Genomic DNA, 25282 nt, shown 5'->3' on the forward strand with positions numbered 1-25282 from the left:
TCTCCTAGGAATATTGTAGCCAAATTCCAGAGTTTTCAGATCAAGGAGAAAATATTATAAACAGCTAGAAATAAACAATTCAAGTATTGTGGTAAAACAATCAGGATAACACAGGACTTAGCAGCTTCTACACGATAGGATCAGAGGGTTTAGAATATGATATTCCAGAGAAATATTCTCAAAGGATATAGGATTAAAACTGAGAATCACCTACCCAGCAAAACTAAGTATAATACTTTAGGGCAAAAATGGTATTTCAATGAAATAGAAAAGGCCAGAGCTGATTAGAAAGTTTGACTTTCAAACATAAGAATCAAGAGAAACATGAAAAGGTAAACAGGAAAGAGAAACCATAAAGGACTTATCAAAGTTGAGCTGTTTACATTCCTACATAGACAGATGATATTTGAAACTCATGAAACCTTTCTCAGCATTAGGATAGTTAGAGGAAACATATATGTGTGTATGTGTGTGTGTGTGTGTACATATATATATATATATATATGTGTGTGTGTGTGTGTCTGCATGCATATATATATATACGTATATATTATATATATGTATATGGAGAGAGAGAGAGAGAGAGAGAGAGTCAATGCACAGGGTCAGTTGAATATATGAAGGGTTCATATCTAAAAAAGAAAATTAAGGGTTGAGAGAAATGTATTAGGAGAAAGAGAAAAGGAGAGGTAGAAAGTGGTAAATCATCTCATATAAAAGAGGCTAGAAAAAACTTTTACAATGGAGGGAAAGAAGGGGAAGGTGAGAGGGAATAAATGAGCCTTCCTTTCATCAGATTTGGCTTCAGGAGGGAATAAGATACACACTCAATTGGGTATGGAAGTTTATCTTACCCTACAGGAAAGCAGGAGGGAAGGGGATAAGAGAGGGGGGATAATAGATGGGATGGCAGATTGGTGGAAGGGGAAATCATAAGCAAACACTTTGGTAGAGGGACAGGTCAAGGGAGAGAATTGAATAAATGGAGGATGGGACAGGATAGAGGGAAATATAGTTAGTCCTTTACAACATCACTGTTATGGAGGTGTTTTGCAAGACCACACATGTATAACCTTTATCTAATTGCTTGCCTTCTCAGTGAGGATAGGTGGGGAGGGGGAAAGGGAGAGAATGTGGAACTCAAAGGTTTAAAAATGAATGCTAGAGGTTTTTTGTTTTTGTTTTTGTTTTTTTTTTACATGTGATGACTAGGAAATAAGATATATAAGCAATGGGGAATAGAAATCTATCTTACCCTACAGGAAAATAGAAGGGAAGGGAACAAGGGGGGGGGGGGTGGATGATAGAAGGGAGGGCATATTGGAGGAAAGGGCAATCAGAATGCACACTCTCTTGGGGTGGGATTAGGGGAATTGGGGGAGATGGGGAGACAATTAGAAATTCAAAATTTTATGGAACTGAATGTGGAAAACTTAAAATAAATAAATTTACATAAAAACAGATGACAGGAAAAAAAGAAAGTAATTTTGCTCATGGACTTATAAAGGGAGTTTTTCTTATAAAACATAAATTGCTTTCTAGACTCAGAAGACTTATGTCTTCTGAGAAAAATGTCAATGATAAAGAAAAATAGTACTCTGCAACTATTAGGTGTTCCCCAAAATTGGTTTGAATACAATTGTAAATCTTCCACTAGACAATAGGGATAAAGTAAATTATAGAATAAAAATCTCAGAAACAAGTAAAGATTAGAGCTAAGAAATGATTTAATTTTATCTAGTCTTTAGAGAACAGGGTGCTTGGAAGGATGCTTAAGAGATCATCAAATTAGTATGTCATCCTATCTCAAAAATGAGAAGAAAAAGAAGCAACATAGTTATTCCATCAAACTTCCTTAATGGAGCATGAACCTTAACCTCGGTATACCTTTCCTCTTTATGTTACTCAGAGACCTTCACCTACCAAAGAAGCTGCAAATGGATTTGTAAATGAATACCTCTTCCAAACAAAAAAATAACACTTTGTAAATTTCCATAATTAGCATTTTATCCCAATCAATATACTGGTTGCTAGCATCTTTGAGGGCTTTGAAAACATGGAAAATGGTTACTGCTAAGTAAGAGAGATCTTTGCATAGGGGAACTTCCTGAAAGTTGAACAGAAAAGGCCAATATACATACATCCATTAGGATCACTGATGCTCTGAAAAGCAGAAGACCTCAGAAGCTACTGGAGAAAGGGAAAGTTCATGAAGAAAAAAGAAGTAGAAAAAGAAAATTTTAAAATCATCTAAAGAATTTAAGTTATTCTTGTATGATCTACTGTTCTGCTTGGTTTCAATTCCAATTGAACAAGATGCCTCTCCCAGGTTAGGCTCATCACTGCTAATCATGACCAGTTGGTAACTCAAATCTTGACTCCCACCACCTCCCTCAGTATACTCTCCCCTCTGATTAAAGGGCTGGAGGGCGGAGTACTAAAGTCCTCCCAATACCTTCCTTTAGAGAAGACAAAAAATGGACTTAAGTTCACTCCACTCTGCATCTGCTACACTGCCTGATTTCAACTCCGCTGAACAAGATACCCTCTGGACTTTCCCTTCTACCCCTGCTTTCTGGCCTCCTTTTTTTGTGTTGTCTTCCCCTATTAGATTGTAAACTCCCTGAAAACAGGAACTGTTTTATCATCATCATCATCATCATCATCATCATCATCATCATCATCATCATCATCATCAGTTGTATCTCCGGGGCTTAGCACATAGTAGATGCTTAATAAACATTTCCTGGATCGGATTGGATTATACGATGTACTGCTCATTGAGTACTATTAAAGCCCAAAACACAAGTGCATGTTGGAGAACAAAGAATTTGATTCCTTTCTCTAATCACTTTCAGAATTCATTCATTCATTTATTCACTCATCATTTATCAAGTATCCACTATGTACCAGCCACCATGCTAAGTGTTCTGGATAAAAAAAGAAAGAAACAAACAATCCTTGTCCTCATGAGATCACTTTTAAAAGATAATCATGACTGATGTTGTATATAAACTTCAGAGTTTGCAGAACAGTTTACATACACTATATCATTTGAGATATCACAATCTTATGAGGCAGCCCTAAAGTATAGTCTCTCTATAGATGGAGAGACTAAAACTGAAGGTTAAATTCATTACTACTGGTCACATAGCTAGTAATTGTCAGAGGCAGAGTTTGAACATAGATCTTCCTGACACCAAGTCTGCATACATTCTCTACCATACCACTGCTACCCAGAATGGTGCCCACTGTACACTATAGAAACTTAAGAAATGATATTTCTTGGAAAATTCTAGAAAAAAAATCAAGTGATCTAAATAATATTTAACATCAAATCAACAATTCATTTAATTTGCATTATTATTTAGCCTTGATTTTTGATGGATTTTTAGTTTGTCAGTTGATAATAATTTTTTAAAAAATTAAAAATACATGATCAAATTTGCTGCTATAAAGTCGTAAATTATTTTGGAAAACTGGAAAATCATGATGGAAAACTGGCAGACCCTCTCAGGGTTCTGCCAATGTCCACATCCCTCCTTACTGGTTTAACAAACTCCTACGAATCATGTGTGTTGTTTCTTTCATCCAGACTATTACTCATGTCAAATACTAGAACTATCAGAACTATGTCTTGGTATCATAATACATAATGTATACAGATCATAACAAGACCACAGAATTCTTTTGCTTGTGATCATAGCAAAGATTTGGATAGTTAGTCCTAGAAACAATTCTCTATCATCCTGATGATGGTAGTATTACCTATTCCTCTTAATTTTTTCCTACAAAATATTCTTATAGTCTACAAATGCCCATGAAGTAAAGAAAGGGAATTTAGAAGAATTATTCTTGACTGAGAGAAGATTCATAGTATTAAAGTGAATTAAGTTATTACCTGGTTTGTATTATAAGACCAAAGGCAATTTACAGAATCTGTTTATTTACAATTTACAGAATCTGAATTATTCTTTGGAGATGCCTACAATAAAGCATTTGAGTACCTCTAAATCTAAAGAAAGGTAGTATGGAAACTAAAGGACATTCCTGTGAAAGGGATTGAGACCCAAGGGAGTCCTCATAGCTCTTCGGAGGATGTTACATTCTGAATGAACCCAGATCACAGTATTCTTATTCACAGTTAGAATTTTGGCTATTCTTGAAAATGGACTTGTTGAAAGTGGTTGGAATGTGACCATCTTTATGAAGAATTATGGAAGAAAGGAAACATTGAATGTTGCATGTTCTATATGAAAGCGCATTGCAAATTATAAAAGGCTTGTGGGGAACAATAAATTTATGGTTCCAACTGTATTCTGGTTATATTCATATATATATTGCATCTAAGTTATATATAATATATATTTATACTGTCCCTAAAAAATTATTGTTTGCCTATAAGCTTCAGAAGAAGATGCTGCCATCAGCAAGTTCCATGTGAATAGTTTCTAGAGGAAACAAACAGCTGAAAACTAGTCTAGACTTGTCTAAAGTTTCTTGTTGGCAATCTACAGTTTTTCACAATCTGACTGTATCCTACTTTAATAATATTAGACTTTCTCCCATCCACATACTCTGTGACCTAGCCATGTTGGCTTACTTGCTATTTCCTGAGCGTTACACTCTGTCTTCTTTCCCCATGCCTCTGCAGTGATATCCCCTATGCCCCATGCCCATTCCTTCTTCATCTGTGCCCGAGAATCCTTGGTTTTCTTCGAGAATCAGCTCCAATATAAGTTTCTGCAGGAGGCTTCTTCTGGTTCTCTCAAGTACTATAGGCTTTCTCTTTTCTAACACTACCTTTCATCTATTTTGAGATTACCTTATATGTGGCTATTTATAGACATGCCTCCCACAACATGTCTCCTTGAGGATAGAAAGCTCATTTCCACCATATCTTCACCCTACCATGGTCTCTAGAGCTCACCATAAAGCCTAGTGCAATGGACCTAGGACTAGTTCAAATGGATTTCTATTTCCAGCTCTGATAACTCACCTTAGCTCCAGTCCCACACCTCTAACTACCTGTGAGAGATATCCCCACTTGCATTTTCCACTGGCAGTTCAGATTTGGTTTATTTTAAGCTGAATTCACCCTCATACCAAAAGTGTTGTTCTTTCTCCCAACATTGTAATTTGTCTAATCATTATCTCTACTTAAAACCATTAACATCTTTCAATTTCTTTTCTCTTTACCAGACTTAACCTCCAATTAGTTGCCCAATTCTATTTATTCTACCTTAGTTTCTCTCCCAACTATCATCTATTTCTGTTTCCTATCACCACCTCCCTAATTCAGATTTTCATCAGTTTGCTCTTAGACCACTGCAAAGGCCTCGCAAATGATGATACTCCATCCTTCATTTGTTTTGCTTTCTCTCTGCTCCTCACTAAACAAAATTAAAAAGAGCAAACTTCCTTGTGCAGAGTTCTAACTTTAAAAAGTACCTCCTTGGGGGCATGGAGCCAAGATGGCAGAGTAGAAAGATGTATATATTCTAGTGCTTCCCCCACAGCCCACAAAATACCTGTAAAAAATGACTCTCAGCAAAGTCTAGAGCAGCAGAAGCCACAGAACACAGTGAAAGAGGTTTCCAGCAAAAGGTAACCCAGAAGGCCAACAGGAAAGGTCTATCTCATGAGATCCTGAGCAGAGTGCAAGCCAGTCCTGGCTGTGCATGACTGGGAGGAACAGGGCCTGAATAGACCTCTGGGGCAGAATTCCCAGCAGGGAGGGTCCCAGATCCCTCAACCCACAAGTGACAAAGAAAGATCCACAGGTCAGTGTGGGAGGGCTTTCCCAGCTGGAAGAGAAAGGAACGGGGTTCTCCCAGCACTGGCCCCAGGGAGCAGAAGCAGCAGGTGGTGGACAGCTACGCATAAGCAGCCTGGGTCCATTGTTCAGGAAGCTCAGCATAAAGCCTCTGGCAGAATTGAGCAGCTGATCTGAACCTCAGCCCTCAGTGGTGACCCTGCCCCCAACCAAAACCCCTGGGGGACTTGAGCAGCTGATCTGAATCTCAGCCTTGAACATGGTACTGGGGAGAGGAGGAGCACTAGGACCCTCCTCTTGACAAAGGATTCAGAAGTCAAGTAACTGTCTGGGAAAATGCCCAAAAAAGAGGAAAAGAATAAGACCATAGAAGGTTACTTTCTTGGTGAACAGGTGTCTCATTCCATCCTTTCAGATGAGGAAGAACAAGGCATACCGTCAGAGGAAGTCAAGGCCTCTGCCTCCAGCACCTCCAAAATGAATATGAAATGGGCTCAGGCCATAGAAGAGCCTGAAAAGCATGTCAGCAGCCTGCTAAAGGATAACCAAAAAGATGCTGAGGAAAATAACTCTTTTAAAATTTAACTCAATTGGAAAAAGAGGTCCAAAAAGCCAATGAGGAGAAGAAGGCTTTCAAAAGCAGAATTAGCCAAATGGAAAAGAAGGTTCAAAAGCTCACTGAACAAAATAGTTCTTTAAAACAGAGAATCAAGTTCAGAGAAGCTAATGACTATGAGATAAACCAAGAAGTTAGAAAACAAAACTAAAAGTTTGAAAAAATAGAAGATAATGTGAAACATCTCATTGGAAAAACAACTGACCTGGAAAATAGATCCAGGAGAGAAAATTTAAAAATTATGGGACTATCTGAAAGTCATGATCAATAAAAGAACCTAGACATTATCTTCCATGAAATTATCAAGGAAAACTGTGATGATATTCTAGAACCAGAGGGCAAAATAAATATTGAAAAAATTCACTGATCACCTCCTGAAAAAGAGAAACTCCTAGGAATATTGTGGCCAAATTTCAGAGTTCCTAGGTCAAGGAGAAAATATTGCAAGCAGTTAGAAAGAAACAATTCGAGTACTGTGGAAATACAATTAAGATAACACAGGATCTGGCAGCTTCTACATTAAGGGATCAAAGAGTTTGGAATAGGATACTCCAGAAGTTAAAGGAACTGGAATTAAAACCAAGAATCCCCAACCCAGCAAAACTGAGTATAATACTTCAAGGGATAAATGGTCATTCAATGATGTAGAGGACTTTCAAGTATTCATGATGAAAAGACCAGAACTGTATAGAAAATTTGACTTTCAAACACAAGAATCAAGAGAAGCACGAAAAGGTAAATAGGAAAGAGAAATCATAAAAGGCTTTCTAAAGTTGAACTGTTTACATTCCTACATGGCAAGATAATATTTATAACACTTGAGACTTTTCTCAGTATTCTCAGAGGGATTATACACACACACACACACACACACACACATAGAGAGAGAAAATATGGGTTGAGTTGAATGAGAAGAGATGATATCTATAAAAAAATAAAACAAAAATTAAAGGATGAGAGAGGAAAATACTGGGAGGAGAAAGAGAGAAATGGAATGGGGCAGGTTATAACTCATAAAAGACATAAGAAAAATCTTTTTCAATGGAGGAGAAAAGGGAGAAGGTGAGAGGGGAAAAGTGAAGCTTACTCTCTTCACATATGACTTAAGGAGGGAATAACATCCTCATTAAATTTGGTATGAAAATCCATCTTACACTACAGGAATGTAAGGGAGGAAGGGACAAGTGGGGTAAGGGGGATGATAGAAGGGAGGGCAAATGAGAGAAGGGAGTAACTAGAAGTAAACACTTTTGGGAAGGGACAAGATCAAATGAGAGAATAAAAAAGGGGGGGGACAGGGTAGGATAGAAGGCAACATAGTTAGTGTTACACAACATGATTGTTATGGAAGTCTTTTGCAAGATGACATATATATGGCCTGTATTGAATTGCTTGCCTTCTCAGTGCAGAAGGGTAGGGAGGGAAGGAGGGAGAGAAGTTGGATTTCAAAGTATTAGAAACTAATGTTGAGAATTATTATTGCATATAACTGAGAAATAAGAAACACAGGTAATGGGGTATAGAAATTTATCTTGGCCTACAAGAAAAGAGAGAAAATGGGATTAAGGGAAGGGTGGGGTGTGATAGAAGGGAGGGTACATTGAGGGAAGGGGTAATCAGAATGCAAAGTATTATGGGGTGGAGGGAGGGGAGAGATGGGAAGAAAAATTGGAACTCAAAATTTTGTGGAAATGAATGTTGAAATCTAACAATAAATAAATAAATACAATAAAAAAGAGTACCTCCTCAGAAATCAGATACAGAGCAAGATCTTTAGGGTATATGGAGTCAGGAAGACCATAGTTTAAATCCAGCCTCAGACATTTACTAGCTGTATGACCCTGGCAAGTCACTGAACTTCTGTTTGCCTCCATTCCTTCATCTGTAAAATGGGGATAATAATAGCACCTACCTCCTATGATTGTTGTGAGGATCAAATGGGACAATATTTATAAAGAGTTTTTCACAGTGCCTGGCACATAACTAAGCTCCATATAAATGTTAGCTCTTATAAATTCAATATCCTTGACTATTTTTCCCTATTTGCCTGGGCTTGAAACATGGCTGGAGAAAAATCTGGTATTTTATCAAGCTTCTAGACTAATGGGAGTGAATGAGGCCTGCTTTTTCAGTCTTCACTTCGACAAGAATTTATTAAAACCTACTGTGTGTACAGCTAAGTATGGAAGGAGATGTAAAGTTTATAAAACACAGAATCTCAGCCTTGGAGGAGGATACCAGAAGTCATTTGAGTCAGCCTCTATCTATCTGAGGAATAGCACTACAACATTCTGCCAAGTGGTCATCCACAGTGAACTTAGTGGAACCCAAATCATTCTGCTTTTGATTGATTAATCAACAATAGGTACCAGGCTAAGCCCCACTTGGTCTATACTTGGGCCCTGATTGACTCAAAGAGAATGTAAACAGCAATTGTTTCTGCTTTGGCCAGAAACCCTGAGGGTCCTTTCCCAGATCAATTTTTCTTTTGACTAGGTAAAAGAGACCATTCTCTGCCTCATTTCTTACCTAACCTTAATCACTAAATAGATGTTACTTCAACCAGACTGAGACTTGTTAAAGACTTAGCTTAAAAAGCTAAGATCTAGCAATGAATCAAGGGCCATCTCCAGTCATCATGACCTAGACCTTGCCACTGGGCCCAGATGCCTCCAGAGGAGAGAGTGAGGCTGGTGACTTTGCACAGTCCTGCCTCACTTAAATCCAATTCACCCACAACATGTTCCTCTTCAGTAACCAAGGGCAAACAACAACCACAAGGAGCTCCAAAGAGGGGAAGGTACTGTCTCTGAAGCAACCTGTTCCATTATTGCACAAGTCTAATCTTCAGGGATTTTCTTCTTACATTGAGCCTCAATCCACTTCTTGGGGGTTTCTACAGGACTCCAGGAGGGTCCTGTTCTCTAGGGCTTAACTCTTCTTCCTATGACAATCCTTCAAACACAACAAAAAGACCATCAAGTTCCCTCTAAAATCTCCACAATTTAAAGTTTTCAAAGAACTTTACAAATGTTATCTCATTTTATTCTCACAACAGTCCTAGGAGGTAAGTGCTATTATTTACCCCATTTTATGGATGAGAAAACTGAGACCGAAAAAAGTTAAGTCACTTGCCTAAAGTCACACAGCTATTAAGTGTTTGCAGTTGAATTTGAACTCAGGTCTTCCCAACTCCAAGTCCAGCACTCTATCCATTATATTAGCTGCGTCTTTTTAAATTCAAATTTAAATTTCATCATATAAAATTTGACTCAACATTCTAGTCAGTTGATCTTTCAGATCTTGTCATAAAGCTTGACTTAGTGCCACCTATACAGCTAAAGATTAAATGCAGCCCTTTGGGGCACTCCACTAGAGATCTCTTTCCAAGATGGCCCCAGTCAATTGGTGAGTGGTTTTTGAGACCAATCATTCAACCAATTCTGAATCTACCTAATGGTCTAACTCTAACCTATATCTATCCTTATTTTTCTCAAGATGAGAATCAGAGACTTTGTAAAATGCTTTGTTAAAATCCATTAAAACCAGTGAACTATCAGTAGTCTCCTGAACTACTGGCTTAACCCTTTATGTATATGAAGGTAAAAAACAAAAGAAATGAGTTTAGTCTGGTCTGACCAGTTCTTGATGGAGACATGCTAGCTCTTTGGCATCGCTGCCATGATACTTGGTAGCATTTTGCCAAGAATCAAAGACAAGTTCAATGGCTTATATTGTATAATTTCACTTTCTTCCCTTTGTTGGAAACTGGAAAACATCCTTGTGGCTTTTCTTCTATTCTCCACCAACTTTCAGAGATGATGAACAATTTGTTGTCAATCACAGACACTAGGTCTTTCTCTGCCTCCCATTCCTCCTCCCTCAACAAGTTCTTTCAATGATTTCTCTCCCTCTAAGCTGTCAATTTCTCATTAGACAATTTTTATTTTAAGCTTTCCAACCAAAAGGCAGAGATAATAGCAACAAGCCCCTTGCTGACTCATGTTTGGAACAGTTATTAAATTTTGTAGGCAGAGGAAGAATTAATATAATATGATGAGGGTCAAAGGGGTGGAAGGGTGTAACATATCCATATCTTCCTAAAAATACTCACTTTTGCATTGTAAATATCCCCAAGCATTGTACAGGCTTCTACCACTCTTCTTCTTTGGTAAGTATTTTTTGCAATTTCCACAACTTTTTCCAAGAAAGCAATGGCTTCCATCATGTTTCCTTGGCTGGAATTGAATAAGAAGAGAAAAATTCCTGAAATATGGGTTAAGAAGTGACTAAGGACTGATCCTCTTCTTCACTCCTCTCCCCCCTCCCCTTTCTGTCCTGGTGAGTCTGAAGTTTATTCAACCCTTCCAGTCTGTTCTAGGTGTGTCAGTTAACAACCTAAGGTGATTTTGAATTATTCCACCCAGGGACATTTTCCAGGATTTGAAATACAGTAGGAAATAAATGGGGTATTTTGTCAAGCTTCTAGATTAGTGAGACCACCAAAAAGAGGTCCATTGCCCTTGTGCCTGAGGGAGAAATCAAGACCTTTGGACTGTTTTGTTTTGTTGAACTTCTAGAAAGATTGATATCCCCATGAAGATCTGTGGGTAGATTAAGAATTGCTAACATGTTGAAACTCTGGGGAAATGTATCACGTGAGAAAGAAATGCTCTCCCTAAGTGGGACAATACAAAATGCCAGTTCAACCTACAGTACTTCTCCCTGGCATAAGTATGTGATCACAGTTTGGGCACTGCGTCCACTAATGATATCTTCATCAATCTCAAGAAACGACCAAAAAATCAGTTAGTGTCTTCAAGGTACCTAATTCTACGCTAGGCCCTGGAGGTAATGCAAGACACTTTTTTCTCCTAGCATTGTAGGACAACCCCTGACAAAGAGGTGGAGATCCTGCATCCTTGAGACCACATGTGGACATCTAGGTCCTCAAGTGTGGCCTTTGGACTGAATCCAAACTTCATAGAACAAATCCCCTTAATAAAAGGATTTGTTCTGTAAAACTTGGATTCAGGCAAAAGGCCACACTCAAGAAGGGCCTGACCATTCAACTGCACCACTTCTAATTTATTCAAGACCACCTTTAATTCATTTTTTGTCTTCTCTTACCTAGATGTAAGATTAATAATTGGTCAGACATATTCTGTGTTGTGAAAGAACATGGCTATGGGACCCGCCACTTGTGTGCTTATGGTCCAATTCTCCCCTTATGTACACAATACAAATGTCTTGGCCAAGTCAGAGTGGTATAAAGTCCTGAATCCTCTAACTGAGGATAAGAAGCTTTGTAGTCACATCCAAAGGGATCTCTATATACTTATTTCAATAATACCAAGATTGCTCGAAACATTCCTGGAATTGTTTTTGGGAACTTTACTCAGAGATAATAAGTGAACCACATGAGAAAATCAATATTTGAAATATTCACCAGAATTTATTCAGATGACTTTTAGCTATCATACCCCTCCCTCAAATCCCCCCTCCAATAATAACAAAACAGGAGATGAAAATTTGCCATTATTGAAGCTATACAGAAAGACATGCAACAGATGCTGATGCCAGTTTTGAAGCTTAATTTGGGTATGTTTTCCATTGAACTATGGAATCATATTTAAGTATGAGCTAAAGGTGCTAATGGTCCCCTTGCCTTCAACCTCATGTAGAAGGTGGCTGGCTATGCACTTTCTGTTATGGTTTGAAAGTGCATTGTGTCAAATAAAATCACCCACAATTTTCTTTGGATGATTCCATTGGAAACCAAAGGTCAAATACTATATAGCTTCCTTCTCACATTAACTTCATGCTCTATGGGTCAGAAATAGGGTAGAATGGAATTCTGAATCTATTTCACTTTGTGTTCCTGAGGGGGAAGAGAGGAAGGAAACACTTCTAGTGTTTGGGGAATTAGCCTTTACTAGCCTGTCCTCCCTTCCAAAGCTCTCTTGTTCTGTGCTTAAGATTCAGCTGAGCTCTCCAGAAAACAGTCAGTCACGAGCTGGAATTTCTCAAGTGTAGACCAAACCCAGGATTTTATGGGCAAGAGATGACATCAGGGAGATATCCATATTGTAATAAATCTTTATCTGTATATTGTGGAATAATAGACATGTGTTATCAGGTTAGAGAAGAAAGAAAAGCAGAGAACACCTCAATAAGAGAACATTATCTTTAGAGCTGGAAATGTTTTGGCAAGCCTTCATCAGATGTTTCTGGCCACATATGCATTTCTTTGCATTGTTTCTAGACTGTGACCTTCAAAAGAAAATTGAATCTATGAAAAAAAAGATGAAAATTGCTGCCTTATCTTACACATCTCTCCAAAACCTTGGGGTAAAATCATCTCCATGGTCAAATGTACCCAGTGAAGTTTATTTAAGTTCATGTTCCTAAAAGCAGATATATTTTTGGTGGTGGCACACCCCAGACTTGGCTCTCCCAGCTGAAGATGAGGTATGTGTCAGCAGAAAAAGAGTAAGTTCAGTGAACTAGAAATACAAAGTGAAAATGCAACTATTTCTAGAAGAGTCTAGTTTCCTTCTCTCTTTCTCCTCACTTTCTGAAACATTCAGGAATTACCTTGAGTTTGCTAGAGGAAAAATCTTCTTCTGGTTATACAATATACCCTGTCCGAGTAATATGCAGTTCTATATTCAGCCAAGTTGTTAATATCTGGAACATATATTGCAAGCCCTCTCTTTAGGTCAAAAGGTTTCTAAATTTAAAATTTAGCAATAGATTTAGAAACCAATCTTCCTTTCAGCGGGAGAAAAATCAAACATTTCCACCCCGGAAAGCTGCAGATGATTTGTATACGTTAAAGGACAAGGTTAAAGTGTTAGACAAATATTAATTCCAGTTTTCTATATGCAGTGCACAGGTGCAAGTCGGAGAGCATATTATATGGTATAATCATTAGATTCATTCAACCAGACCTTAGAGAGTTAAAAACATATATTCCGAGTAACAGGACTCCTCGGTCCAAAGAATGAGAATGAAGCAGTGCAGAATATTTGTGTATCAAGGTGATTCCAGTTTCCAACTGGGAAAACAGGACTGTTAACACCCACATCCCCTGACAACTGTCCAATTATGTATATCACACTTGGCCTACTGTTTGCAGTAGAAGTAATCAATAAAGGATGTGGTTGAGTGAACATAGATTTTGGTTGAACCAATGCATGAAAACTTAATCATTTACTCAGAGAGAAGAAATCAGATAGAGCAGAGACGCAACAGCCACTAAGGGGTTTGCTGAATGTGCCACCAAGTTTGTGGGCTACAGATGAAAGTAATAAGGCAAATGGAATCAGTGATAGGAGAAAATGTAAAAGGCTTTTCTTAATTCCATGAATTAATAGAAATGTTTTGATGTATTTTTGGGGGGTCATTTTTAGGAAATTTCGCATCAAAGGCCTGATGTTCTATTTTAAAGGAAATATGAAAATTACTAGGGCATGTCATTTCTCTCAAGCAAAAAGAAATTAATCTCAGCTCTAACAGAAAGGTAATTTTCACAGATGAAACTTTATACTGATTGATCTAAAGATCTCTACAGTGGAGGAGTTTTACTCGAGGAATAATTTAAACTTCATTGGCAGGGAAATTGACAACAAATCTGGATCGCATGTTGTGGCCACAGAATCTCAACCACATCTGTATTTCTGGGATTTTTCCTAAGACTTCTAAAGAGCCTCTTTAAGAACATAGAAACAAAACCAGGTGGAGGTTTGAGGTAACTGGAACAATTCAGGCAAAATCACTACAGTGACAATTCTATTAGGGAAAAGAAAATGTATTTTTGGGGAAGTAAGAAAAGGAAGGAATTTCTCAGATTCGCTTTCATGTGCAACATTGATTTTTCTTAACTTTCATTTCAATTCAATTCAACAAGCATTGTGCAGTGGATAGAGCACTGTGCATGGCATCAGGAAGACTCATCTTCCTGAGTTCAAATCTGATCTCAGGCACGTATTAGCTGTGTGAGGCTGGGTAAGTCACTTCACCCTGTTTGACTCAGTTTTTCATTTGTAAAATAAACTGGAGAAGGAAATGGCAAACCACTCCAGTATCTCTGCCAAGAAAACCCCCAAATGGGGTCATGAAGAATTGAAAATGACTGAAATGACTGAACAGAAACAAAAATGTGCCAGATGCTGAGGCTACTAAGACGACAACAAACAAACAAAAAACCCAAAACTCCACTCTCAAAGAGTTTACCTTGTATTAAATTTCACCTTGTGGAGAAAAAGTTAATGGTCAAAGGATAATAGTGCATGAGGATGTAGCTAGGGCCATTTTGAAATATTTCTCTTATAAATCCATGCATTCATCTGTGTTCCTACTAAACAAACGCTGTCATGATACATGAACCATAATGTATGATGGAACATGGCATGATATATGTGTAGAAACTGATTTTCAAGTAACCAACCAAAATAGAGAATCTTTCTCAGCATTCATATCTTCTCAATAATTTCACAAATCTCTAGGCCATTCATGAGACAGGGGAAAGTCTAAGTTACCCCAAGCCTTACTCATACTCACTTTGAAAGTTTTCAGTGTCCAAAGTATTTTTACTCTTATATATGCTTTGCTACTAGCATTTATCTGTCGTTATATCTGTATCTATCTATTTCTATCTCTACCTCATCTATATCTACATCTATCTAGGCATCCAGCTTTGTCAGACCCAGAACAAACCAATTCAACTGACACATTCATTAAAGACCTAACAATCCATGTTTCTCCACCTCACCCACAAGGATAGTATAAGAAGCACTGATCACTCTCAGTCTTTTTCATTGGATCATCATTCATATCTTGTCCCCAGAGTATGATTATTCTCAAAGGCTTTGTCCTGAATCATCTGCTTTTCCCTCTTTCCTGCCTTCTCTTGCTGATCTTGATATCTCCCAATGGTTAAAGTATTATCTTTATGCAGATGATTTCCAAATCCATAAAATAGCCCTAGTCTTTCTCCTGAACTCCAGCCTTTCATTATTAACTATATGCTGGATATGTTCACCTAAATATCCCATCACCATCTCTAAGTCAATAGATTTAAAATGGAACTCTCACTGTCATTCTTCCTAAATATATAGCCTTTCTAAATTTTGCCTATTATTGTCAAGGTCATTGCCATCTTCACCGTGACTCTAGCTCTTAACCTCAGAGTCACTGTTGGCTCTTCTAGACACCCCAATTTCTAAGTCCTGTCCAACGTAACTCTACATTTCTCAGTTTTTTTTTTTAACAAAGAATTGTCCCCACCTCCTAAGATCTCTCTCCTTCTAGTTTCTCTCATCTCCAATCCATCCTTTGCATGGTTGCCACTATTCTCCCCCTAAGGCACAGATATGATCATGTCACAGCCTTGCTTTCAAACCTTCAATCATTCTCTTTTGCTTATAAGACAGAATTAAAAACCTGCTCAGGCTGGCATTTCCACAGTCTGGCTCCTATCTTCCTTTCCAATCTTGTTTAATATTTTATGAATTAGATGCTCCAGTCAAACTGGACTACTAGATATTCCCCAAACCCAGTACTCAATCTTTGCCCTCTCCCATTCTCACATACCATTCCTTGGGCTTAGATTATATACTCTGATGTCATCCCTGTCCTTCAGAATTCTTTTCATCCCCCAAGGTCCAGCTTCATCATGCATCCTTTGGGGATGTCCCCAGTTATCGCTGTTCTTTCTCTCCTCAATTTTTCTTATTCTTTACTTACTTGTGCAAGTAGGGATCAGTGTAGTCAGTGTGACATTTGTATATGTGCTTTATTATGTTCCTGTTTCCAGTAGAATGCAGTCTCCTTGAGGGAGGAATTGTTTTGTTTTTCCTTTGAATCTCCAGTGCCTTGAACTTAATAGTTGTTCAATAAACATTTATTCAGCTGATTACTAGACATTGTGGGGATATACAAAGACATAAATGACACTGTTCCTCCCCACCAGGATTGGCATCTTTTGCATTTTTTTTGTAATAAGAGTCTGTGAGTAGAATTCAGGGGGTGCATGAACTCAGATGGGAAAAAAATCTTTATTTTCACTAACTTTTGTTTCCTTTGTAATCCTATATAACCATCATGTGAAATAACATTTGTAAAGCACTTTGAACACCCTTGTGCGTGTTTGTCCTTTGTTGCCAAAGAAGACCATGCCATCAGAGAAATGATGACATGACTTGAACTTGGCTTTGTTTTTAAGTGAGAGAGGGCTGTGCGGGTCACCAGCTTCACTTCTTCTCCACAGCCATCTAAATCCAGTGACCAGATATTCATCAGGATGACTGGAGATGACCCAGGATAAGGCAATTGGGGTTAAGTGATTTGCCCAAGGTCACACAGCTAGTGAGTATCAAGTGTGTGAGGTGAGATTTGAACTCAGGTGCTCCCTACTCCTGCACTGGTACTCTATCCACTGCACCACCTAGCTGCTTGGCACCCTTAAAGTGCTAGAGAAGTGCGTGGCAGGCAGCTATTATATGTATCTTATTTCATGTACTTAAAACCAATATTCTGAGGAGACCACTGGCTTCACCACACTGCCAAATAAGTCCATGCCACAGTAAAGGTTAAAAACGCTGGCTAAAGATATGAGAAATCTGTGTAGAGCCAACCCTACACTCTGGTGGATACCATTTGGATCTGGACAATCTTAGCTTCTATTTTTGCTACATGAATGACCCATATTATTTTCCAGTCAGGCACACATACCATGAAGTCTTTTAATTTATTTCAAGTTCAAATCTCTCTCTTTTACTAAAAAATGCAAATAACTGGAGAAGGCTTAAATGGTACTTCAGAGAATAGTCCTATTTGATAACATAAGAATTAACTGAACGTTTATTTGCTAAATATTCTTTTCTCCTATGGATGTCATGTGACTAATGCATGAATAGGGAAAACTTAGACTTTGGAAGTTCTTCTCTGATTCAAGCTTGTAGCCCCCATTTGCGGAGCCTACGACATTAAAGGTATTGTTTATTTGCAAGCAATGTGTTAGTACTGAAATAGCTTCTTAGTAGGAGCTACCTGTGGGTAACTGTTGCCTGGGCCTATTCACTCTCTCCAATATGGGCCCTCTCACCAATACGGATGGTCAACAGCATATGTTGTGAGACAACTGGTTGGGGACAGGATTTCAGGCTGTGCTCACAAGGCAAGTTTTCTGGAGAAGCCTCAGAAGGAGACCTGTACTGTGCTTGCAACATCTTTGCACTAGATTATAGAGAGAAGTTCCTATGTCAACCATGCAATTACTGGGCTCTTTGCAAGATATTCAGGAGCAGAGAGTCTGTACATATGAGCTGGGGTGTAATTGCTCCTGCCCAAGTATCATAAGAAAATGGCTTCTTGGCTAACTGGTTGATATATTAAGCAAAAAGTTGGTCTTTGCTTGGTCATGATGAATGTGGAGACCATGATGCGGAAGGGGAATATGAAGCACTTACTGCTGCTTATGCCCTAAACTGTCTGGTTGGACAGAAACCCCCTTCCAAACTAGCAAGTATGGCCAGTCTCCCCCCTTTCTCTAGCACCCACAAGAGCCCCAATACCCCTGTACAGTGACCAGCTTCTTTCAAAGCTCAGGGGCAAACTATGATACAAGGCTTGTCCTGATCTTCCATTGTTAATTCTCTCTCCTGTCTCTCTCTTCTCTCTCCCTGAATCTCTGTCTGTCTCTGCCTTTGTCTCTAGCTCTGTTTCTCACTATGTCTCTCCCTCCCTCCCTCTTTTGCTGTCTCTGTGTGTGTATGTATCTATGTCTCTTCTTTTGTCTCTGTCTCTCTTTTTCTCTCTGCCTCTGTCTCTTTCTCTGTGCCTCTGCCTCTGTCTCTCTCTCTCTCTGTCCTCCCTGTTTCTCATTGTGTCTCTCCTCCCTCTGTCTCCGGGTGCATATATATCTCTCTTTCTGTCTCTTTCTTCCCTTTCTATCTCATCTGTTTTTTTCTCTACCTCTGTCTCTCTCTGTGTCGTTTTATTTCTGTCTCTATCCTCTCTGTTTCTCACTGTCTCTCCCTCCCTCTCTCTGTCTCTGTGTGTATATATCCCCCCTCCTCCCTTTGTCTGTCTTCTCTGTCTGCCACTCTTTTTGTCTCTGTCCTATCTGTTTCTCAGTATGTTTGTCCTTCCCTCTGTCTCTGTCTCTCTTTGACATTACAGAGCCTTTTTTATCTTATCTGTATATGTTGTATAAAAAGAAAATAAGCTCCTTCAGGGCTGGAACTATTTTAGTATGTGTTTTGTTTAAGATCCAGTAAAATAGTACAATGGATAAATATTGGACCTGGAGTCAAAAAAAACTTAGTTCAATTTCAGCCCCAGGCATTGACTAGCTGTGTGACCCTGGGCAAGCTATTCAACTTCAGTCTCAGTTTCCTCATTTTCAAAATGAGGAATTTTAAGTAAAATTTTATTTAATAAAAATAAAACTTTTAAATCTATCTCCCAGAGTTGTTGTGAAGACGGACAATATTTGTCAGACAATTTAAAAGCCTTAAAGCACTATATAACTGCCAATGATTATTACTATTATCTCATATAGTATTTTTAAATTAAATTGAATTAAAATTAATATTCAGCACAGTCTTTCACAACCCAGATTCACTAAGTAATTGTTGTTCCGTGGAACTGGACCAGGGATACAAATCTAGGAACGGGAAATGAAATAATTCTTGATGTTGAGAGATTGAGCTGAGAATTCTTCCACAATCGAAAGTGCTGAGGTCATCCAAGGCTTTGCCAGTCATCACTGGAAAGTGAATTATACATCAGTATCCCAGTGCACATGATAAATCCACGTGAACCTTGACAGAGGAAGAACCCAATGTGAAACACAAGCATGTTGTCAAATACATGTGTAACCAGAGAAAAGGCAAATATAGATGAATTTCTCATCACTCATCACTGACCAGAGGACATTTCACTCAGGAGAAAATATTTTTTTTATTTTGGCCTAAAGTTGCTTTCCTCTGGGAATATATATCTGAAATGATAATGGATGTTGACAGATATTAATTTTACCAAAAAAACCCCAACAAGACTTTTCAGGAATACATTGGTTATGTGAAGTGATGTCTAACTGTAGAGATGTAGGCCAGGTCTACATTCTACAGGGTGAGGCACTGGCCTGAGTGCCTCTTTGATGAATTTAGAATAGTGTAGATACAGCAGTTGGACAAGCTATAAAAGGTAGCTTTTACTTTGGGCTATTTGTTTTTGTTAGGTTGCTTCAGTCGTGTCCAACTCTTTGTGACCCCATTTGGAGTTTTCTTGGCAAAGACACGGGAGTGGTTTGTCATTTCCTTCTCCAATTTGTTTTACAGCTGAGAAAACTGAGGCAAACAGGGTCAAGTGGCTGGTTCAGGCTCACATAGCTAGAAGGCTCTGAGGCTCAATTTGAACTCAGGTCCTTCTGACTGCAGGCCTGGAACTCTATCCACTGAGCTACCAAACTGGTCAAAGAAGCATGCGGTTGGTTAGCCCTAAATAGGTTTCAGTTTTCCTTGTTAAGAACTGTTCCTTTGTATAAATTTAAAGTCACTTTTGTTCCAGACAGTCTTGTTTGGAAGCAAAGCTAAGGGATACTTGGTTCAGCCCTGAGCATGCTCTGTCACCGCTCCTTATCTGGAAGGATAAAACACTCCCTGGTCACTGCTACTGCTCCAGTCTCCTTGGAGGATATTTCCAGCCTCTCCTTTGTCAGTATAATGTCTGTCAACTTAGACTACACAGCTCCTGCGAACTCCCTGGTCCTCAGGAGGCCAGTGCAATTGCCATTGGCCCTTGGCATACTTTTTAATAATAATTACCTTTCCTAGTACACACATAATGATATTGTAGATGAAAATGACTGCACTTCTAAATACATAAGACTCAATCTTTTAACAGGCTCTTAAAATAACAAAAAAAATTACTTTATAAAATACAAGATTGGCAAATTGGATAGGGCAGTGGATCAAGAGTTAGGAACATCTGAGTTCAAATCCTGCCTCAGACTCTTTTTACTTGAGTCACCCTGGGCAAATCACTTAATCTTTCTAGGTCTCAGTTTCCTTATCTGTAAAATTGAAGGGGGTAGACTTGTTGGCCTTGAGGTCCTTTCTAATTTCTTATCTATGATCCTAAGAAATATGGATGAAAAGAAATTTGAAGTTAAGGTTAACACAACGTCTTTTCACTATTTAACGTTTGATGAAACATTCACTTACACCCAGAGAGAAATAGGCTGTAGTATATCACCAGTGATGACTTGTGAAAACAGTAACATGAACATAGTAATAACCAGGATGATAATGAGAACAAAATAATTTCAACATAATTTATATAGTGTCTTAAGATTTGAAAGCAGTATACGTAGATATTTATATATGATATATGTACATATATTATATATAATATGTGTATATATAATGAATATATGTATATATGTATATATTATATACATATGTATATATCTATCTAGATATGTCCATATCTAGATAGATAGATATATGCTTTTTTTTAGTTTGATTGTTTTTCAGTTATGTTCAGCTCTTCGTGACCCCATCCAGGATTTTCTTGGCAGACATACTGGAGTGATTTGCCATTTCCTTTTCCAGCTCATTTTCCAGATGAGGAAACTGAAGCAAACAGGTTAAGTGACTTGCCCAAGGTCACACAGCTAGTAAGTATCTGAGGCTAGATTTGATCACTCCAGGCCTAGAACACTATCCAGTGCACCATCAAGCTCTGTATATGTTTATATCTCTATCTATACATCTATCTCTCTATCTCTATGCTCATTCAATCCTCACAATAATCTTGTGAGGGAGTTGCTGTTGTTATCCCCACTTGATATATGAGAAAACTAAGGCTCAGAGAGGCAAAATTGCCCAGGGTGACATATATCAAGTGAGTCTGAGGTCAGAATCAAACCTAGAGCTCCGTGCCAGCACACCATCTACCATGCCACAATCATCCAAGAGATGCCTGACTGGAAGAGAGAGTGGGCAGGTCACCTAGTGAGTGAGCTACAACAGGTACTCATGTTGTACGAGCAAATCTAGAGGAAGGTCCCTAGCACATCAAGGAGACATATAGGGAAAGAACATTGGTCTTATGAGGAAAGGTCTGGATGTGAATCCTGCCTTAATATTTATTATTTACCATATGTCAGGCACTGTGATAAGTACTGGTGTTTCTGTTTTAACATTATAACCATAATGACTTCAAGAAAGCTTAAAATGATAAGGCTATTGCTATTGCAACTAAATGTCTTCGTTCTTCTGCTTGCCACACCAAAGATTTCATGGATGAAGCAGGACTGAACAATAACTAGATGCTTTTTCCCCAAGAAGAGCTCTCTGCAAAGGTTAGGAATGGTGAGGCACATCCACCACAGTCTAGCGTACACTTGCATGCTTTCTGATGTTTTAACCTATAAAATGTGACCTGATTTGTTCTTTGTCTTTCAAGGTCATTACAAAGCTTAAGGAAAATAAGAAAGTCAACCACAATAACAACGTAGAAAACAATTTACTGACAAAGAAGAATTTGGAAAACCATACTTTAGAAAGAAAAGCATGTTGGGTTAAGATAAGCCATAATGCAAGGGATCATTGAAGGAAGGCTCTGCTTCAAATTTAAGCAGGAAGCCATGGGAAGCGACAGACCTCAAACCATTTCAGCCTTTCATAGCTGAGCGAATTCACAGGGACAGCAGGACTTGCTCACTTACCTTACCAGGACCTTCGCTATAGCTTCATAAGCCCTGCTTAGTCCAATAGCATCATCTAGGTGTATGGAGATATCTGAGAAGACGTTGAAAGCCTGTCACAGAAAAAAAAAACACAATAAAATCATTACGGTGCCAGGTACTTTGGATTTTGAATTCCAACTGTTTTGATATTATTTTGTTGGCCTCTGCCCCAGAACTATGAGAGTGGTCTGGAGTTCCCCCAGCCTAAGCGGATACCAATCACAATACCCTGTTCCCCTTCTCTCATTGCTGGTTGCTCATGGAAGATTCTCTATTATAGATCGAGAAGATAGATATATAGATAGAGATATATAGATAGAGATCTAATAGATATAAGGAGAACCCTAGATGGATGTCTCCGTGTCCACCCTAAATCTCCCTCTTACATGGCTCCTGCCTCTTTTTCCCTCCTGGTGAGACACGGACTCTTCAATTCTCAGCTCTGCCAGAGGGAATTCAGAATTCTGGTGACCCTTAGAGCCACTCCCCTCTTCCCAATGTTGGTGGGCCACCCTCCTCCAGGCTTTCTGCCCTGAAGGACTGATATCCTGAAGTATCACAAAGCCTCCTCACTTTGTAGCCAGCCCGCTGCACTCATAACTTCGGGACATTTATTGCCCCTGAAGCAAAACTCTAATTATTTCTTCCCCAGTTAGAAGGGGAGTTCCTTCAGAGCATGGATTGTCTATTTTATGTGTGTCCTTTGCCCTTAGCTATGCTTGGCAAATAGGACGTAGTCCATGTTTTCTCATTCATTCATATCAATTCTTATTTTTATATGTGTTCAGCACAAAACACTTTGATTCATCAAAACAGAAGCATTGGTTGACTTCTCTGCATAGAACTTGTACCACACCAGCCCTTCGTCAACAATATCAGTGACTTCTCCCCACAAGCATTATTTGGCATTTGGCCTCATAGCCCCAAATTTCCCAATCCACATAATTTTCAATGTGAAGGAATAATTGAATGCTTCTCAAATATGATTTTCAAATGATACATCACTACTCAAAATGACATAAGGCACTGCATACTACTGTAATATAGCAGCTTAAAACAGCATTTTCTTTCTGCAAATAGTGATTTAAAAAGCATGAGTTTAGGCTACATTCCATTTCAATCAGTCATTTTATTGCTTATATCTTTCACTATTTGTGCGCACACAAAAAATCTGTTAACCAGGACTTAATATACACTAAAAATCTTTCTTACAAATGCAGTCCATTAATGATGACCTCTTCGATAATCAAAGGATTAGAGCTGCCACAGTCAAACATATGATCTTAATTTAATTTAACACTCACATCATCTGTATTGTATAATTTCCCCTTTCATCTTTTTTTTTTCTTTCCAATGGGCAGGAGGAAAAATGCATAAAATGAAAATCCCATTCTTTCTTCTTCCCTCATTGTTACTTGACCCAACCTATTACACACATGAGGACACAAGAAATCTCTAAAGACCCTCTATGGAAATCCTTTTTTCACATTTCTAAGAAAGGATTAGTGAAAGTCATTTGGTTAGGTTTGGGATAGAGACGAGGTGTGAGGGAGAATATGAATATTCCCTAAATCCAACTTCTGAGGCAGCTTCTGGCAATCTAAATGGGGGGAGGAGGGCGGGAATGCTTCTTTTTAATTCAGATTCTAAAATCAATTAATGAAGAAATAATTTATGTGAAGCCAGGATATGAAAAGGTATTCCTCAGAAATGTCTTGTTGAGGTTTTGTTGTTTACTACCAAGCACCTCAGAAAAGTCTGGATGTTCTCTGTGGCACTAACTGGTGTGAGACACTTAACGAGGCTTTCATTATCTATGGGATTTAGATTAGGGACAATGACAAAGTGGAGAGCTTCCAGAGAAGTTTGGTCAGAATAGTCAGAGATTGTTCCACACCAGATCAGTTGAAGAAAATGAGAATGTTTAGCCAGGGAAAGACCTGGTGGTGAGGGGAGAGGGAGAGAGAGAGCAATCAGCTGCTTTCACATATTTGAAGGGTTGTCATAAAAAAGAAGGATTAGACCTCTTTCGCTTGTCCCTGGAAGGCAAAACTAGCAACGCTAGGTTAAGCAATAATAAAACAATTAAAAATAAACTAGAGACATATCTCAGCTCAAAAAAAAAATGTGGAAAAACTTCCTAATAATTAGAGCTGTCCAAAAGAGAAAGTGAAATAGGTTGTTCCTTTGGATACTGAGGTCCCCATCACTGGAGGTTCTTAAGTGGAAGCCAGATGACAACTTGTCAGGAATTCTGCTTTAAGCAGTACCAGGACTAGCTTCAGGACAACATGAGTTCAAATCCACCCTCAGACACTTTCTAGCTGTGTGACTCTGGGCAAGTTGCTTAACCCTATTTGACTCAGTTTTCTCATCTGTAAAATGAACCAGAGAAAGAAATGGCAAACTATTCCAGTATCCTTGCCAAGAAAACCCCAAATGGGGTCATAGAGAGTTGGATACAACTGAAAACCACTAAACAACAATGAAGAGGATTTCTAAAGTACCTCACAATGCTAAAATTCTATTGTCAAAGGGCTATCCGTTGAGTTATATTGTATCGATCTTTAGGTTCTCATCAATTAAACATTCTGGTTCTTTTGTTAAAACAGACCTTGACACTTGATGAGTATAGAAACAATTAATATAGAATATTGAGAATATTCTTCACCCTTTCCTAAGTATTTGATATCATAGCATGAATGAACATCATTTTTCTTAGTTGAAGGACTAAGACCATGAAACTACTGAATATTGAAGGTCTTGTTTAGACCAAACATGGAGAGAGATATGGAGGAAAGGCTATTCTAATTCTCTCTCTCTCCTCTCTCTCTCTCTGTCTCTCTCTGTCTCTCTGTCTCTGTCTCTGTCTCTGTCTCTCTCTCTCTCTGTCTGTCTCTCTCTCTCTCTGTCTCTCTGTCCCTCTCTCGGTCAGGTTTTTGTTTGTTTGTTTTTTGCCAAGCTTTATGGCTGAAGACAGTCATGCTGTTATTTTCAGTTGTGTCCAAATCTTCATAACTCCATTTGGGGTTTCCTTGGCAGAGATACTACAGTGGTTTGCATTTCCTTCTCTAGCTCATTTTAAAGATGAGGAAACTGAGGCAAACAATGTTAAGTGTCTTGCCCA

At 38.5% G+C, this 25282-nt stretch overlaps 1 protein-coding gene across 5 annotated transcripts in view; it reads right to left on the bottom strand.

The window, feature by feature from the left end:
• TTC29 (tetratricopeptide repeat domain 29) overlaps window positions 1-25282 on the bottom strand; it is a 265988-nt gene that overhangs the window by 106003 nt on the left and 134703 nt on the right. For all 5 annotated transcript variants that reach the window (XM_072621196.1, XM_072621197.1, XM_072621193.1 and 2 more), the window contains 2 exons: window positions 22135-22226; window positions 10507-10630 (listed from right to left, as the gene is read on the bottom strand). In XM_072621196.1, the coding sequence (XP_072477297.1) occupies window positions 10507-10630; window positions 22135-22226 (216 nt within the window). The remainder of the gene's footprint in view (window positions 1-10506; window positions 10631-22134; window positions 22227-25282) is intronic.

This window comes from Notamacropus eugenii, chromosome 6 (assembly GCF_028372415.1).
Source record: "Notamacropus eugenii isolate mMacEug1 chromosome 6, mMacEug1.pri_v2, whole genome shotgun sequence".
In the NCBI taxonomy this organism is placed as follows: domain Eukaryota; kingdom Metazoa; phylum Chordata; class Mammalia; order Diprotodontia; family Macropodidae; genus Notamacropus; species Notamacropus eugenii.